Below are 15,479 nucleotides of genomic sequence, written 5' to 3' on the forward strand. Positions count from 1 at the left end.
CTGCACTGCTAGTGCCCTGGTCCCACCCAGTGATCTCCACCTTCCTCGCGGGGGCTCTGCCGGAGCCTCCTCCCCAGCCTTCTCCCTCGCCTGCCCTCGGAAGAGCACCTGTTCAGTGCAGCATTTGGGCAGCCTTTGCAAACCTCAGCGCCCGGACTTCACACCCACCTTCCCCGCTCGGCGTGCTCCTCTTTAGCACGCCGTTATCCTTGCTCCCCAAGTATGTCAGCTCCGTGGGGAAAAGGCTTCCTGCCGGATTCCTTCCCTGTTCCGTTCCAAGTTCCCAGAACAGTGCCGGGTGCAGAGACCCTCAGGGCGAATACTTGCCCAAGGAAGCTGCTCGAGGTGGGGAGGCCTCCACCCGCAGCTCTGGCACCTGACAAACAGAGGGGGGGCAGGAGCCAGCTTTTGGAAAATGACATGTTTTTATTGCTATGTTTGCAGTGGCTTTTGAGCACAGTAAGGGTGTCCCCGCTGGACCGCCGCCCTCACCCGCCCCCCACCCCTCCAGCCCACGTCAGGGTGTGAGGGAAGCCTTTCTAGGGCCCCCTCGGCTGTCTCGGGATTGGACGTGACACAGACGTGGGTTAAGTGAAGCTGCTACGCGGAGGACTTAAGACGTGGAAAGTGCGTCAGCCTTAAGCTCGCAGGTGGGAGCCGCGCGCAGGATCCCTGGGGCGGGGGACGGATGCCCACCTCAGACCCCTGCCGCAGGGGCACCCGGCCCAGGGCGCAGGGTGTGGGTCAGCCTGAGCATGCTGGGTGAGCAGCCCCAGGTCCGGATCCCCCCGCAGAACCCTGCGTCGGCTCACCCTGCCGACCTGTGGGCAGAGCGGGGAGTGTGCGGACACCCACTGAGGTCCCCACCATGCACTTTTCCCACCCCAGTCTGGGGCCAGGGACTACACGTGCATACCCACACGACAGACTCACACACTCAACAGCTTGAAGCTTCTGTTTTGCCTATGAAAATGAGATCTATAAATTCACACTCCTTGGCTGGGGCAGAGGTGTAAGAGGGGCTGAAAGGGATGGGGCGTGGCAAGGAGAGGGACGTTGGGGTGTTTCTCTTAGAAATATACAAGCAGAAATCTCCTCAAGTTTTTATAAAATGTGCAAAATACAAGCCTCATTTGCCCACAGGCACAATGTACACCTGGTATTCACCTTGGCTAAGAAATAGAGATCTATGTCTATACCCTATGTACTCACGCACACATGCACTCAAGCTCACACAACTGCTATTGGTGGCAATTGGCTCAGGAACTGAAGGTTCCCTTGCTGGCTGGCTCTCTAAGCTTCTAGAGTAGGGACGGGGAGAGGGGTCTAGCCCAGCTGAAATATTCGCCTTGGTTCTGCTGCCCCCCCCTCGCCTGCCCCCTCTGCTCTCCAGTCCCCCTGTTCCCCGAGCTGCCACTGCTGCCCCTGGGGTGAGGGGCCACCCAAGGGTGTGCTGGGCAGAGCCTGGACAGAGGCAGGCAGGGCCTGGTGGGGTCAGGTGAGACGTGACGGTAGCGGGCACTGGAGGGCGGGCGGCAGGGCTTGGGAAGCAGCGTGGGCACCAGCTTGGTTAAGGGGGGTGGGGGAGGCATCTAGTTTTGGTGGGTTGTGATATTTTTGGCATTTTATTAAAAATGGAAAAAGTTATTTTAGTTATAAGCACTCTGGTGCTTCCTCCCCTCCCCCCCCCCCCAGGCAGACCCCATAGGTGTCAGGGAAAGGCAAGCCCCCTGGGGGGGTGGGGGGCTAGAGCAGGGGCTGCTATGGCTACGAGAGGGTGAGCTGGTGATGTGAGCCGGGGCACCTGTCACATGACGCTCTCCACCACCACCACCTTGCTGCTCTCAGACACTGGGGTCAGGGTGGTCAGGCCCCTGACATCCGAGTCCTGAGCTCTGTACTCCAAGTGGTGGAGGCCCCAGACGGGCTGCGTCAGGTGCTGCCAGCGCTGCGGGAGAGAGGGACACGTTGGGTCCCTGGGGAGGGGCACCTGCTTGTCCCTGGCCTCTCTCCGCTTCCCGCCACCTGCCACCAACTTGGGGCCCGGGGCCGCGCCCCTCCTGACCAGGCCCCGCTCCCTACGCTAGGGAAATAGGGGTTCAGTGGAGGGCCGAGTGGCTGCTAGAACAGAGGCTAGGGACAGGCCTCTCCTCCGCCGCCACCACCTGAGCGAGGCCCTGGAGGGCCAACTCTCCTCCCGTACACCCCCCTCCGAGCTGGCCCAGAGGCTCCGGCACAACGGTCTGTCCCTCCCGGCGGGTGGGAGAAGGGGCAGGGCGCTCTGGACATCACGTCTCCACCCAACGGGAGGGAGGGATGGTGTGCGGGAGACGGGGCGCGGGGAACTGACCTCAGCCACGGTCCCCTTGGCCCTGAGGAGGCAGCCCAGGAGGTGGAGGGGCACACACAGCATGGAGGAGAGCGCGAAGCCCCAGCCCATGGCCTCGCCCCACCACGGGTACACGTAGGTGTTGTTGTAGACCAGCGGCTTGTAGTACACCGTGTTGAAGATGAAGATGCCCTGCGGGCGAGAAGCCTCGCGCTCAGCCGGCAGCCACCACTGCGAGCCCTCAGTGTCCCTCGCCCTGCCCAGCCTCCCCCGGCCCTTACCATGCACACCAGCGGGGTGAAGAAAGACCAGCACCATTTCATCCAGGGGCAAGGTCGGTACCCGATCATGCAGGCCACGTCGTCCATGAAGCGGTCGGCTCCTGGGGTAACGTGAGGCCGGAGGGCCAGGGCTAGAGACGCACCACCCCTGACCGCACCGCACCCCCGGCTTGCCTGTCGGCCCAGACCTACCGTACACCCAGGCGATCACCGCACACTCCCAGAAGGCCTGCCAGAGCAGGGTGGTGCCGCTGGCTGAATAGTAGTCAAACAGCTGGAAGACATACATCCCGCCCTGGGGATGGAGCCAGGTCAGGGAAGGTGGCAGCCGGCAGCCTGAGGCCAGGGGCATCCCTCACCCTGCCCCCACTCACATCGGTCACCATGGAGAGATCAATGACAAAGCAGAGGGCGCAGCAGAGGGCCACGGAGATCTCTCTTTGGAAACGGAAGTAGTAGGAGGCCGGGAGGAGGTCCAGCAGGCCGGTGATGAAGCCTTCCACACCTACAAACTGTGGCCGGGCAACTCAGGCCGTGCCCCTCCCCACCCACCTGCCATCTCCCGTCGCCCAGTGTGCCCTCTGCTCGCCAGCCCCCCTCCCCCCTACCTCCCATCCCCCTCTCTTGCGTCCCCCCTCTCAAACCTGGCTGTCAAGGCCAAGCAGCAGCAGCATGAAGAAGAACAGAGCAGCCCAGAGCGGGGCCACAGGCATCAGCGTGACGGCCCGGGGATAGGCGATGAAAGCCAGGCCAGGCCCTGAAGGGGAAGGGGCAGGGTGTGGACACCTGGAGCACCCCCACCCACGTCCTGTCCCCCTCCACACTGCACCACGGTACCAGAGGAGTGGACGATGCCAGGGCACCCTGTGGCCAAGGGCCTTTCGACTTCTGTCAAGACACTGCCGGGCCACTCGAGCCCTCGTGTGTGTGTGTGTGGGGGTGTGCGCGTGCGTGTGCACGCCATACCAGGGGCTGGAAGGTTCCCGCAAGCCCTTGGTAGACCTGTACCCATAAGAGTGGCGTGTCTGGCTCAGCCTTCTGTGCCTGGGTTCCGGCAGCTACTGTGGTCGCAGATCACCACTGACCCAGAAAAGGCCGACCTTTCTCTCTACAACACTCAGGCAAGTGTGAGGACATACCCCGAGGCCCCTGGATACAGACGGATGGGGGCTTGGGGCTCCACGTGGCCTGGCCTGAGGTGGCTGGACAGCTGTGCCTCGCAGCTGCTCAGCCAGGCCTCCTGGCCCAGAGTGATGGGACAAATTGAGTTTGAATTGTTCTCATTTCTCAGAACGTCATTCTGTGTGCGTTCGCGTACACGGTCCGTTACGACAGCAGCTACCGCTGCTCCGGAGGCCGGGCTGGGGCTTGGGGCGTCTTTACCTGATTCCGCCACCTTGGAGATGTGCACGCCCTGCTCTGTGGCCATGAAGCCCAGGATGGAGAAGACCACGAAGCCAGCAAAGAAGCTGGTCCCGCTGTTTATGAGTGCGAGGATGATGGCATCCCTGGGGGCAGAGGGGACCGTGTGGGCTGGTGAGACTGCCTGCTGGCCACGGGCAGGCAGGGCAGGGGTGGCAGGGCTGTAGTGCCTACTTGTAGCAGTTGTTGTTGAAGCGATTGTAGCTGCCCAGGGCCGTGAGGGCCCCCAGGCCAATGGCGTAAGAAAAGAAAATCTGGGTCCCGGCATCTATCCATACCTGGAGATGAGCGAGGGGAGAGCAGGTGTGAGGAGCCCTGCTAGGCCGGCCTGCTCCCGCACCGTGTCCCCCCACCCGACCTCCACCTCACCTGAGGGGACGCCAGCTTCGACCAGTCAGGCTTGAGATAGTAGATGATGCCGTCCACGGCTCCAGGCAGCAGCACTCCACGCACGAGCAGCACAACGAGGACCACGTAGGGGAATGTAGCGGTGAAATACACGACCTGGGGGGCGGGGGTGCTCAGAGGGGTCCTGTGGCACCCACCTCCCCCGCCTGCACAGGGCTGCCAGGAAGGCCACCGTCCCCGCCCGCCCCCCCCCCCCCCGCTGGCCAGTGTGCTCAGTGGTGAGGAGGGAGGCCACCCAGTGGCACCCCCTTCTACTCATCAGAGCCACGACTCCTCCCAAAGGAAGCTGGGTGCTTGGCTGGGGCACCAGCAGCCCCAAGGCGAGCACAGGTCAGCTGCAGAGGGAGGGAGAGGCAGGGCCCTCCCCTGGCAGGGAGCGAGGCCGCAGCCCGCAGGCAGGTCCCACACCTCCCGTGCCGACTCCAGGTCCTGGTCTGCAGAGAGGCGGGGGTCCTTGGTGCCGGGGATTAGAACTCAGCTAGCCAGAGACACAGGCAAGATCAAGACGACAGCAAAGGCCTCTGCCTCCCACGCAAGCAGCGCCAAGCGGCTGCTCTGCGGACCCTGCCGGAACGCTCCCGCCCTCCAGAGACCTGGCCGTGTCCCGCGTGTCCCGCAACCACCGGCAGGCTGTCTTATTGTGTGTCTGTTGACACAGTTGTCCCCACAACCTGACAGGGAGCCCCTGAGGGAGGGATGGGTCCACGCTCCCCGCTGGGTCCCCGAGGGCAGACAGGCAGGTGAGAGAGACAGACCGAGAAGGTCAAAAGCTGACGCAGAGCCAGAACTGAGAGAAACTGGAAGGGAGGGAAGGCGAGCCAGGGAAGGCGAGCCAGGGATGCCCCCCACCCCAGGGAAGGGGCAGCCGCTGCCGGGGCCACTCCACCTCCACTCGGGAGGGAAGGCTGCCGGGCCTGGAGGCGCAGGGTGGAGAGGACTCTCCAGCCAGGGGGTGGGGATCAAGTGGTCCGGACTGAAGTCCCTGCCCCTCCTCAGGCTCTGGCCCTGGTGCCGTCTCCTCCCCTGGCAGCAGTGTTTGCTGGCAGACACCCACACCCCCCAGGCAGTGCTGCCCCCAGGCCTGCCGTCACCCCGGCTGTACCTTTCCTGTTGACTTGACCCCCTTCCAGACACAGAAGTAGACCAGCACCCAGCAGGCCAGCAGACACAGGGTCACCTCCCAGTTGAGGGCCCCCGGAACCTCCAGCCCCCCGGAGAGCCGCAAGACTTTGTTCCTGGGGGAGGGAAAGCCCATGAGGGCTGTGCCAGCAAAGGGCCAGGAGACTGGGGGTGGCCCTGGGGTGGCGCCTCCCGCCCCCCCCTCCGCCCCCCCGCTGCCACAGCCCTTGCGTCCAGCCGGTCTCCCCCATGCACCAGGCCAGCCCGGGCCAAGCCTGCAGCCTGAAGTCGCTGCAGTCTGTGTCCCCGGAGCCTTGGAGCCCCTGGCGGTCCGGCCCCACGCCGTCCCCAGTGGGCCCAGCAGCAGCCCCCCGCTTCCCTCCCCAGGCGGGCAGGCACCGCCCGCTCCGCATCCCTGGCCTCATCCCCCCAGGGCGGGCCCCGAGACACGCGCGCGTGCACACGCACACACATGCAGACTTGAGCTACGTGTGGGAGACCAGAGAGACAGGCGGGGCCTGGCCCAGAGGTGCCTGACTCACTCCCAGAACTCGATGACAGGGGACCGGCGGTCAGCAAGCTGGTCACAAGTGAGGTTGGCCAGGGTGGCATTGGCACAGTCTTCGTGGCGGAAGATCTCCACACAGTCGGGAGTGTTCCAGGTATGGCCACACGTGGCCCAGGGCAGCGTGGTGGTGAAGGACTTCACCAAATAATAGAAGCCCCAGGCCAGCACCATGATGTAGTAGGTGTTGCAATAGAAGACGATCACCATGGAGGCATAGCCCAGGCCTGGAGAGGAGCAGAGTTTCCGTGCAGGCTCTTTTCTGGCCAGTTCCCCACCGTCCCCACTATGTACGTGGCCAGGCACTGCCAGCGGTCCCTGCTGGACCCCAACATCCTGCTCCCTGCATCTGCCGTCCTCCCCCTCCCCCGCCATCCGTGCAACTAGATCCTTCTCTGTTGCTGTCCAACCAGACCTCTCCAAGTCCCCTTGGAGTCTCCCTTGCACTGTGTCCCCAGCGCTAGGCTAACTCCTCAATCTGTCCCCCCAAATCAGCCCCTGCTCCCTGCCCCCGCCCTGCTTCACCTCCTGCATCCTCCCCAGCCCCAAAGCAGAGCACACATCCTGCCCCCATCTGAGAGTCAAGTCCTTTTGTTTCCCTAGTCTCACATACCTGTCCCCTTCTCCTGGGTCCCACTGCCACCATGATGGTTGAAGGAAGGCCATGCCTCCACCTGCCCCCCACCCAATGGCCTCCCGTACCAGCAGCTGGGGGGTTTGCTGGGGACCTGGGGCAGCGTGGGAGACAGTCACCCTCTCAGCAGGCAACCTCGGCCAGTCACTTACTTCATCTCTCTGTGCCCCTACTTTACCTCTCTGTGCCCCAGCCTCCGAGGACGGTAACAGTAGGACCTACCTCCTAGGGCCTTGAGCTGATGGGGGAACACTGCCCACACACAGAAGGGGCTTGGTGGTAACCCTGCCCACTGGTCCTTCCCTTCAGACCCTGAACTTTCAATGGCTCCCGTCCCAGCTCCTTAGGATGGCCCTCTGGCTTCTCCTGCCATCGCGTCTCACACCCAGCCACCCTCTTTTCAGCCCCAGCGAGCCAAGTATACTCGGCAGGGCCTGTCCCGGGCGCTGCTGGGACTGGGCTTTCTCGCCCTGGTGGAGAGGTCCATCCCCCACTCTAGTCTCCACCTCCCCAAGGTCAGCCAGGTGGTCTGCACGTCCTCCAGGTTCTCCCTCACAGCTTGGGGGGCATCCCAGGCCTGGTGCTCAGACAGGAGGTGCTCAGACTTGAGGTTTCTCAAGTGGGTACCAGCTTTGCCCCAGTGGCGGGAAAGGGGAGAGGTCCCGGAGGGAGAGGGTGAGAGGGGCTGCCTGGGGATGCTCACCTTTGAACAGGGGGCAGATGTTCCACACGTTGATGCTGCCGGCCTTCATGAACTGGCCCAGCGAGATCTCCAAGAAGAAAATGGGGATTCCTCCGACCAGGGCGATCAGGATGTAGGGAATGAGGAACACACCTGGGGGATGAAGCTCAAGGTGGCCACTTGCACAGGGTGGCCCCTTAGCCATGTGGGGACTTGACCCAAACTCCTCAGCCAGGCCAGGCCAGCCAGCCTGGCTTTCAGAAGCCCTGGGAGGCGGGTGGAGCCCCAGCTTCAGGCTCCGCCCAGGGCCCATCATAACTTCCCACTGAGTGAATCAGTGCAAGGGGTGGCTGCTGACTCAGGGGCCCAAGGTGAACAGTCTTGGGGAGGTGGAGTGTCGAGGGGCCTACGGCAGCCCCTGGGCCTTAGAGCCCTGTTTCCTGGGCTGGGGGTCCCCTCCAAGGCTTCTGCCCCTACTCACCTACGGTGACCTAACTAACGGGCACGGAGGACACACGCACTTGTGGACACAAGCCACTCCGTGGCCGGCGCTCAGGCCCGGGGACGTGCCGAGCTTGGGCGAGGGGAAGGGAGTCCTGGCCTGTGCCGGCACCCAGACTCTTTCCTGCAAGTGTGAAGGTGCAGGGGAGAGGGTGGGTGGGTAGGTGGGTAGCAGTCGTCTGCCAGTGGGCAGAGTGGAGGGTGTCTGAAAGGGCATATGAGCAAGGACAGGAGACGAGGTTGGGGGAGGCTGGCAGGGACCTCAGGCTGGGGGTGGGGGAGCCCTTCTCCTCTCCAGGCCCCCTACCCTCGCCCCCGCTCGGCGCTCTCCACTACTCAAAAGCTGAGCTTGGTTGCAGCTTGCTTGGCTTCAGGTCTCAGCATCCTTCTTGCTTGTGACCTTGGGCAAAGGCCTTCTCTCTGGGCCTCAGTTTCCCACCCGTCATCTAGTCCCTGCGGCTTCCCACCAACCCTGGTGCCGCTTTGCAGTCACAGGACACACGCGTGCCCATCGCTGTTGCTAAGCTGGGCTGGGGCGGGCATGGGGTGTACATGCAGTGTGTCCAGCGGCGGCGCCAGGCGGCCCAGGCTGCAGGCTTCCCAAGCCTGGCTCAGGCACCCAGTGTTCCAGGCCCAGGCTAGAGGGGAGGGAGGGGAGGGGAGGGAAGGGGAGAGAGGGGAAGAGAAGAGAGGAGGGAAGGGAGGGGAAAGCAGAGGGAGGGACAGAGTGGCCCATTGTGTGTGTGTTCGTGTGTGCACACGTGGGGGGCCCACACAATGTGCCACTTGTGTGCCTGACCTGTGGGGGCAGCCAGGGCTCCTCACCTCTGGAAGCCCCCCCAAGGGGGAGGCCTCGCCTTGCCACCTCGGTGGCCAATCACTTCGGGCCCAGAGTCTGTGGGGGCAGCTCGGCGTTTTCGGCAGGAGGCTCGCCGGCCCCCTCCCCCCACACGCTGCCAGGCACATGACCGGCCGGGGTGGGGGCGGAGACCGCCCGGCTGGGCCACCGCGCGGCGACGGCGGGCGAGGGGCCGCCCCCGGCCGTCCCGGGGGGGGCCTCCCCACCCCCTGGACTTCGCACGGGCGCCCCGGCGGGGCCGGCGGCAGGCGGGGGAGGGGCCCGCGCTCACCTCCGCCGTTCTTGTAGCACAGGTAGGGGAAGCGCCACACGTTGCCCAGGCCCACGGCGAAGCCCACGCAGGACATGATGAAGTCCATCTGGCGCGTCCAGGTCTCGCGCGGTGGCACGGCCAGGTGGCCGCCAGGCGCCCCCAGGCCCGCGGGGCCGTCGGCCTTGGCCGGGGCCCCGTCGGGCCCGGGCGCGATCAGGGGGCCCTTCTTCTCGTCGCCGGACACGCTGTAGATGCCGTTCTTGGCGCCCTTCTTCGCCATGGCCGGGGGCGCGGCGCCCCGCGGGAGCGGGCGGGCGGCGGGGGCGCTGGCGGCACTGGGGGGGGGCCCGAAGGCGCGGGCCCGCCGGGGGCCGGGGGCGGCCGGACCGGGGGTCGGGGCGGCGGGCGGGCGGCGGGCGGGGTGCGGGACGGCGGGGGCGGCGCGGTCAGAAGCAGTCCACGAAGCACTTGAAAGTGAGCCTGAAGAATCTCATGTGTGTCGGGGGCCCGGGGGCGCGCGGGCGGCGGCGGGGCCCGGCCGGGCGGCGGCGGCGGCTCCCGAGGCTCCTGCCCGCAGCTCCCGCGGTGGCGGCGGCGGCGGCGGCGGCGGCTGCTGCTCGGCCGGCCCGAGGCTCAGCCTAACGGGGCGCGGGTGGCAGCCGGAGCCCACCGGAGCCCAGTGTCTGCAAGCTGCGGCCGGAGCAGGGGCCTACGGCCCGCGCCCCCCGCCCCGGCCCGGACCCGCGCGGCTGCTCGGCTCGCGCGCGGCTCCCCCGGCGGCGGCCTAGGCGCGCTCGCCCCTCCTTCCTGGCGGCGGCGGCGGCGGCGGCGGCTCCAGCCGCTCTTGGGGCCGCGGCGGGCTCAGCGACTCGCCACTGCGCTGCGATCCTGCCTCTCCTCCCCGGCCCGACCGGCTGCCGCTTAAGAACCGACTTCGGGATGATGTCACTGTCGCCCCACCCCCACGACTGGACTGCTCCCCCTCCCCCTCCTCCGTCCCTCCCTCCCGCCTGCCCTCCCCGTCACTCCGCCCACCTCCTCCCGCCCTCCTCCCGAGGAGGCGACGCCGCTCCAGCGGGAAGCTGGATGGCTGCTACCTGGGGCGCCGGCCAGCACCTCCTTCCCAGGAGCCGAACCGCCCCTGACCCCAGGTTCACCCGGGCCTGGTTCACGTCGACCCTCCTAACCTGCCCTTCCCGGTTCTGGGCCAGCAACTACCCTGGCTGCCTTCTCGACATCCTTGCCCCACCTCTTCCCTCCTCCTTCCAGCCTGTCCCATCTCGGGCCCTTCTCTGACTCCCAGCTGCAGCTTGGGCCACTGTTGGGTACCAAGGCCTACAGCTTTCCGGCTCCCCTGCACCAGAGGGGGTGCAGGGTGCTTCCGCCTCCTGCAGGGCTGGGCCCAGCTGGCCAAATCGGGGAACGGCTGGGGCGGGGGTGTGGGTATGCCTCCAGGTGTGTGCTGTGGCCAAGACCAGGCCAAGACCCTGTCTCCTGCCATTCGGCCCTCCCTGGGGCACACAGCACTGGTAGCTGGGGGTCAGGGTCCCAGCTCCTGGAGTGACAGGTCTCCGTGGGTCTCCTAAGCAGGCAGAGGGGCAATGCTACACCTTTTCACCGAAGTGGAGGGTGGTAGGGATTCCTGCCACCCCTACCCCTGCCTGACTTATGTGAGACTCTGGCAGGAGTAGGGTAAGGCTGCCCCCTGGTGCTTGGTAGGTGCACAGACCCTCCCCCAGAGGCCTCAGCTAAGAGGGCCCAGCTCCGCACCCTCTATGCTTCTCTCCCCAGGGACCTGCAGGCCTCCCCAGCAAGGGCAAGGTTGTTCAGCTGCTTCCCCATCAGCGGCTGAGCAGCCTGTTCGGAATTTTCCGGGGCCAAGAGTAGCTATAGGATGGGGAAGGAAGGGGTCATTATCCTGGCTGGAGATGTGAAGTGTGCCCACCCCCACCCCTGACCCCAGTCCCAGGCTCCCCAGTCGCCACGCTGCAGTCCCCAGATGGCTCATCCCGTTAAGCTAAACCCTCAGCCGTCCGGGCGGCTTTAGGAAGAAAAGCAGTTCCGGCCTGAGCCAGCTTGAACCTGTTAGGTGAGGGAGGGGCAGCATCTACACCCAGGCTTGCTGGAGGAGCCTTAACGGGCCTGTGTGGGAGACAGGCGGGGTCTCCAGTGTTTAGGTGGGGCGGGGGCACTGGAGGCTCGGGGACCCTCGAGGGGGCGGGGTCCCAGTGCTCCTCGGGAGACCCAATCTCGAGCCTTCCCTGGCCCAGCCTACGAGTGACCCATAGATGGCCTGGGGAAGCAGGGGCCACCCTCAGGGCAAGGACTGAGGGGGAAGGGGCCCGGCCCAGTGAACCACAGGCACCCCTATGCAGTCTGAGAGGGGAAAGAGGATCCGGTGGAGTAAGTGGAGGGGAAGGGGCAGGGCGTGCTTGCGGCCGAGGGTGTGACGCCTGCAAGGGGAGGGCGTTCGTTAGCTGGCGGTGACCTGGGTGAGGGCTGGCTTCGATGGAGAGGCCGGATGGCGCCAGGGGAAGCTCAGGGAAGTGAGGCCGTGGCCGGGGGCAGGAGACTCAAGAATTTAAGAACTTGCTTGTCCGAGGAGCTTGGTGGGGAGAGAAGGCAGGGGCTGGGGAAGGACGTGGTGAGCTGATTGCACTTTGGGAATGGCACTTTTGAAGACGGCAGAGGGTGAACCGAGCAAGGCCGAGGGAGCTTGAGAAGCAGGGGTGGGGACCTCGGCTGCCGTGCCCAGGAGGGGAGGGGACATGTTCCAAGGCCAGTGGCAGGACCGGGAGGGAACTGCCACCTGCGGCTGCCGTTGTCTCTGTGGGCTCAGAGGCTGCTAAGAGCGAGGTGGCTTCGCTGGAGGTGGCTGAAGAGAGCTGCGAAGGGCGAGCCGGCTGCAGAGAGCGGCTACCGCCGCTCCAGGGACCACCACCAGCCACTCGGAGCACGGGCCTCCGCATCTGGGGGTGCAACAGGCCCCCAGACCACACTCGACAGGGCCACACCCTCGCTCCCTCCCCCTCGCCAGTCTTCCCCAGTGGGCGATGAGACCATCCCCTGCCTCCCCAGCCCCCATGTGGTCTCCTCCTGTGGCCCGTGCACCACGTGCTTCTCTCAGCAGCAGAGATCTGACCGGTTCCTCCCCATATACGCTCTTCCCTGTGCTTTCCTCTATGCTGAAGATCAACCTACATTCTCCTCCAAGGCGTGCGAGATCGGGCACGAGCTGGCCCACGGGCTCTCCAGAGCTGGAGGGTGCTGCGCCTCCCCGCACCTCCTTCCGATCCTGTGGGATTCAGCTCACCTGCCACCTGGCCCAGGAGGCTAAAGAGGGAGACTCGGGAGCCCTCGACCCCTGCGCACAAGCTGCACCGCCTCCCGTGTCCAGACGGGGTGAGCTGGGCTTTGGAGATGCATGAGGTTCACGAACACATCCTCGCCTCTGGCGGGATGATCAGGCAGGAGTTTCTCAAAGTGGGAGCTGGGGTCGGAACTCTGGCCTCCGATGTGTTGACCCGAGCAGTCCTTAGGAGTGTCTCAACTGATAGGGACGTCTACAGTGTTCCAACAGAGGCAGAGGGGTTTCCAGCCCTCGGTGGGTTCTCAGGGCCTCGCAAAGGTGTATTTGCCAACACCCCCTCCCCCTGCGGCAGACCCTCAGCTGAGGGCAGGAGGCTGCCCCGCGCCGGGCCCCGGTATTGATGGCCCTTCGAGGCTGGTTCCCAAGCACGTGCACGAGGGGGTGGGTGTGCCCTACCACCGCTCCCGGGTGAGAAGCAAAGCGTTGCCCAGGCAGAAGCCACAGTTAGGCTGGGGGTGAGAGTAGGAGCTGAGGAGGAAGGGGAGGGGAGGAGGGGAGAGCTGGAAGGGGGGCGGGGAGGGAGGGCTCCCATTGTCCAGGGAGGCCTGGGGATTTCGGCTGGGGATTGGACCCAGTGCCTGCAGCGACCGTGGACCTCGGAGTGGGCAGGGTGGGAGGGCGTCCGGGCCCCGGGTCGACTGGTTATGCCTAGAGGACCTCGCAGCTGGAGATGGGTGGGTGGGGGGGCCCTCCTCTTCGGAGGCTGCCAGGCATGGGGAGCTTTGCAATTAGAATTAGCTGGGAACAAAGGGACGGCTGGAGTCTACCTTGAAGGGCTTTGTACTTCCAACCGCTGGGAAGGGGAGAAAGGCGCAGGCTGCCCGGGAGGCTGGGGGGAGGGCAACCTGAGAGGCCCGGGGCCTGCTCACCGCGGCCCCTGCACAGCACCCCTGGTCCGCCAGCTGTGTTCATCCACGCAGAACCCCCAACAGGGTTTCTGAAATTCGTTTTCTACGTTTTTCTCTTTTAAGATTTTTTTTGATGCGGACCATTTTAAAGTTTTTATTGAATTTATTACAATATTGCTTCTGGTTTTTGGGTTTTTTTTTTATGTTTTGGTTTTTTTAGCCGCGAGGCGTGTGGGATCTTAGCTCCGCGACCAGGGATGGAAGCCGCACCGCCTGCATTGGAAGCGCGGAGTCTTAACCACTGGACCGCCAGGGAAGTCCCCGTTTTTATGTTTTAAATAAACTTTTTCTAACAGAATAGCTTTAGATGCACAACTGCAGAGATAGGAGTGAGAGTCCCCACACACCTACACACAGCTTCCCCTGTTACTAACATTCTCCATCGTGTGGTCCCTTTGTTAAAATTATCAACCAATATTATACATGATCACCAGCTAAAATTCAGTCTTTTTTTTTTTTTTTTTGCCCTGTGTCCTGGAGCTTGGAAGCTGCCAGTACTGAAGACATGACACCGAGGGGACCAGAGTCCTTACATTACGTGGCCCAAGACCGCACGCCTGATCTCTGCCAACAAAAGGAGGGTTAAAGTCCAGAGTCTTATTCATATGTCCTTGACTTTCCCCTCACCTCTTTTTTCTGCCCCATGATCCCACACTGCATCGGCGTTGTGTCTTCTTAGGCTCTTCTGGGCCATGACTGTCCTCGTTTTTGGTGTTGTGGCGGAGGTCCTGCAGGACCCCTCAGGGTTTTTCTGTCATGAGTAGACAGGGTGATGGTTACTGAGAGGAGGACCACGGAGGTGAAGTGCCCTTCTCATCACATCCCAGCAAGACTCCATGCTTTGAACACGACTCCCACTGTCCGTGTCGACCTGGGTCACCTGGCTGAGGTCCTGTTTGTTCATCAGGTGTCTCCACTTTGAATTTAATCTTCCCCCTTTCCATCCTGTCCCCTTGGGAACAAAGTCACTATCCATGGCCCACGCCTGAGGAGCCATTGAGAGAAACAGGATCCGACAAAAACTGGTTAGAGCCAGTTAGGCCCAAGATGGTGGAAGATTCACTTCCAGTAGACCTTGAGCCTCATTGTAATGCATTAACATGCTAAATGACACCCCCACAGGTGCCACGACAGTTCCCAGGCTGACCATAAAAGGCCAAAAAGAGGGCGATGGCCCAGTTCCTGTTGCTCTCCACCCCTTCTCCAGAATAGTTGGGATAACCCTCCCACTCCCAAAGAGCTCCCCACTAAGATGCATATTAGGTAATTGGGGAAAATGTAGACAGGATGGTTTAAGAAAAAAAATTAATTTTCTTTTGCAATATTGCATGGCCCTATACAAACCAGGGGTCCAAAAGATCTGGCCAGAAAATGGGTCGTTGAATGACAATACCATCTTGTAGCTGGACCTGTTCTGTAAAAGGAAAGGTAGATGGGGTGGGAGTCCCATATGTTCAAATGTTCATGACCCTATTCTAAGATCCAGGCCTAAAGAACTCCTGCCGGGTGTGCCTGGCTCACATCCCTTCAAAGTGCCCTCTTCCCCCACGGGAGCCTGATGTTTTAGGTGATCCCCTTATGAGACCACCTCCCCGAGGTCCACAACCGGGAACTCCTACCCGCCCCCCCCCACCAATTCTGAGGAGGGACAGTCTTCCGGCCTGTTTACCCCTAACGCCACATCTGGGCAGCTATGGGACCCCAAACACCCCTGAATCAGCCCACAGATTTGGCCTTTGGAGTATTCAACAATAGAGATAAGGTTGAAGAGGTAAAAAGGATTCAGGGACAACAGCGAAAAGCACAGTTATTGGCGGCAGCCCTAACCCCTGCACCACCTCACGGTTACCCTCCCTTACAGAAGCCCATGACGGGGACAGGATCCAGGAAGCCTGGATCAGGGCCACTGTCTCGCCAGGAAAGGATCTGTTTTAAGTGTGGCCAAGAGGGCCACTGGAAGGACAAATGCTCCCTGTATGGGAAAAGTCCACTGGGATCCTGCCCGACATGCAAACGAGAGGGCCACCGGAAGTGGGACCACCCCCAGTCCCGATGGGGACTCTGAGCCCCCAAACCAATGATGGCCAAGAGGACCTAAGACTGTTGGGGCCCGGGACCCTCCCTGGCTCCCCAAGGACACCTGGTCAT

At 63.3% G+C, this 15,479-nt stretch overlaps 1 protein-coding gene and 1 non-coding gene across 2 annotated transcripts; both read right to left on the reverse strand.

Annotated features, from left to right (window-relative positions):
- Nucleotides 1-406: 406 nt before the first annotated feature.
- Nucleotides 407-9,953, reverse strand: SLC6A8 (solute carrier family 6 member 8). The gene is made up of 13 exons (XM_022565935.2): nucleotides 9,072-9,953; nucleotides 7,462-7,593; nucleotides 6,102-6,351; nucleotides 5,543-5,675; nucleotides 4,402-4,536; nucleotides 4,207-4,310; nucleotides 3,994-4,118; nucleotides 3,255-3,367; nucleotides 2,985-3,122; nucleotides 2,803-2,905; nucleotides 2,611-2,711; nucleotides 2,351-2,521; nucleotides 407-1,948 (listed from the first exon to the last, which is right to left on the reverse strand). Exons 1-13 carry the CDS (start codon nucleotides 9,331-9,333, stop codon nucleotides 1,808-1,810), a joined length of 1,908 nt encoding a protein of 635 aa, XP_022421643.1. The 5' UTR covers nucleotides 9,334-9,953; the 3' UTR covers nucleotides 407-1,807.
- A 3,845-nt stretch (nucleotides 9,954-13,798) lies between these two features.
- On the reverse strand, nucleotides 13,799-13,912 carry LOC115802456 (small nucleolar RNA SNORA57). Its single transcript, XR_004022929.1, has one exon. It is a non-coding gene; the product is annotated as a small nucleolar RNA SNORA57 (small nucleolar RNA).
- Between the last annotated feature and the right edge of the window lie 1,567 nt (nucleotides 13,913-15,479).

Source organism: Delphinapterus leucas, chromosome X, assembly GCF_059928025.1.
Source record: "Delphinapterus leucas isolate spDelLeu-1000000601 "Yukka" chromosome X, BTC_Dleu_Yukka2, whole genome shotgun sequence".
In the NCBI taxonomy this organism is placed as follows: Eukaryota; Metazoa; Chordata; class Mammalia; order Artiodactyla; family Monodontidae; genus Delphinapterus; species Delphinapterus leucas.

Excerpts from the sequence above, each read along its gene's own strand:
- SLC6A8 (XM_022565935.2), bottom strand. The coding sequence starts at position 9,333 with ATGGCGAAGAAGGGCGCCAAGAACGGCATCTACAGCGTGTCCGGCGAC. Across the intron at positions 4,537-5,542 it reads GGGTCAAGTCAACAGGAAAG|GTCGTGTATTTCACCGCTAC; the intron begins GTACAGCCGGGG and ends CCCGCCCCCCAG. Across the intron at positions 3,368-3,993 it reads CTCCAAGGTGGCGGAATCAG|GGCCTGGCCTGGCTTTCATC; the intron begins GTAAAGACGCCC and ends CTTCCCCTTCAG.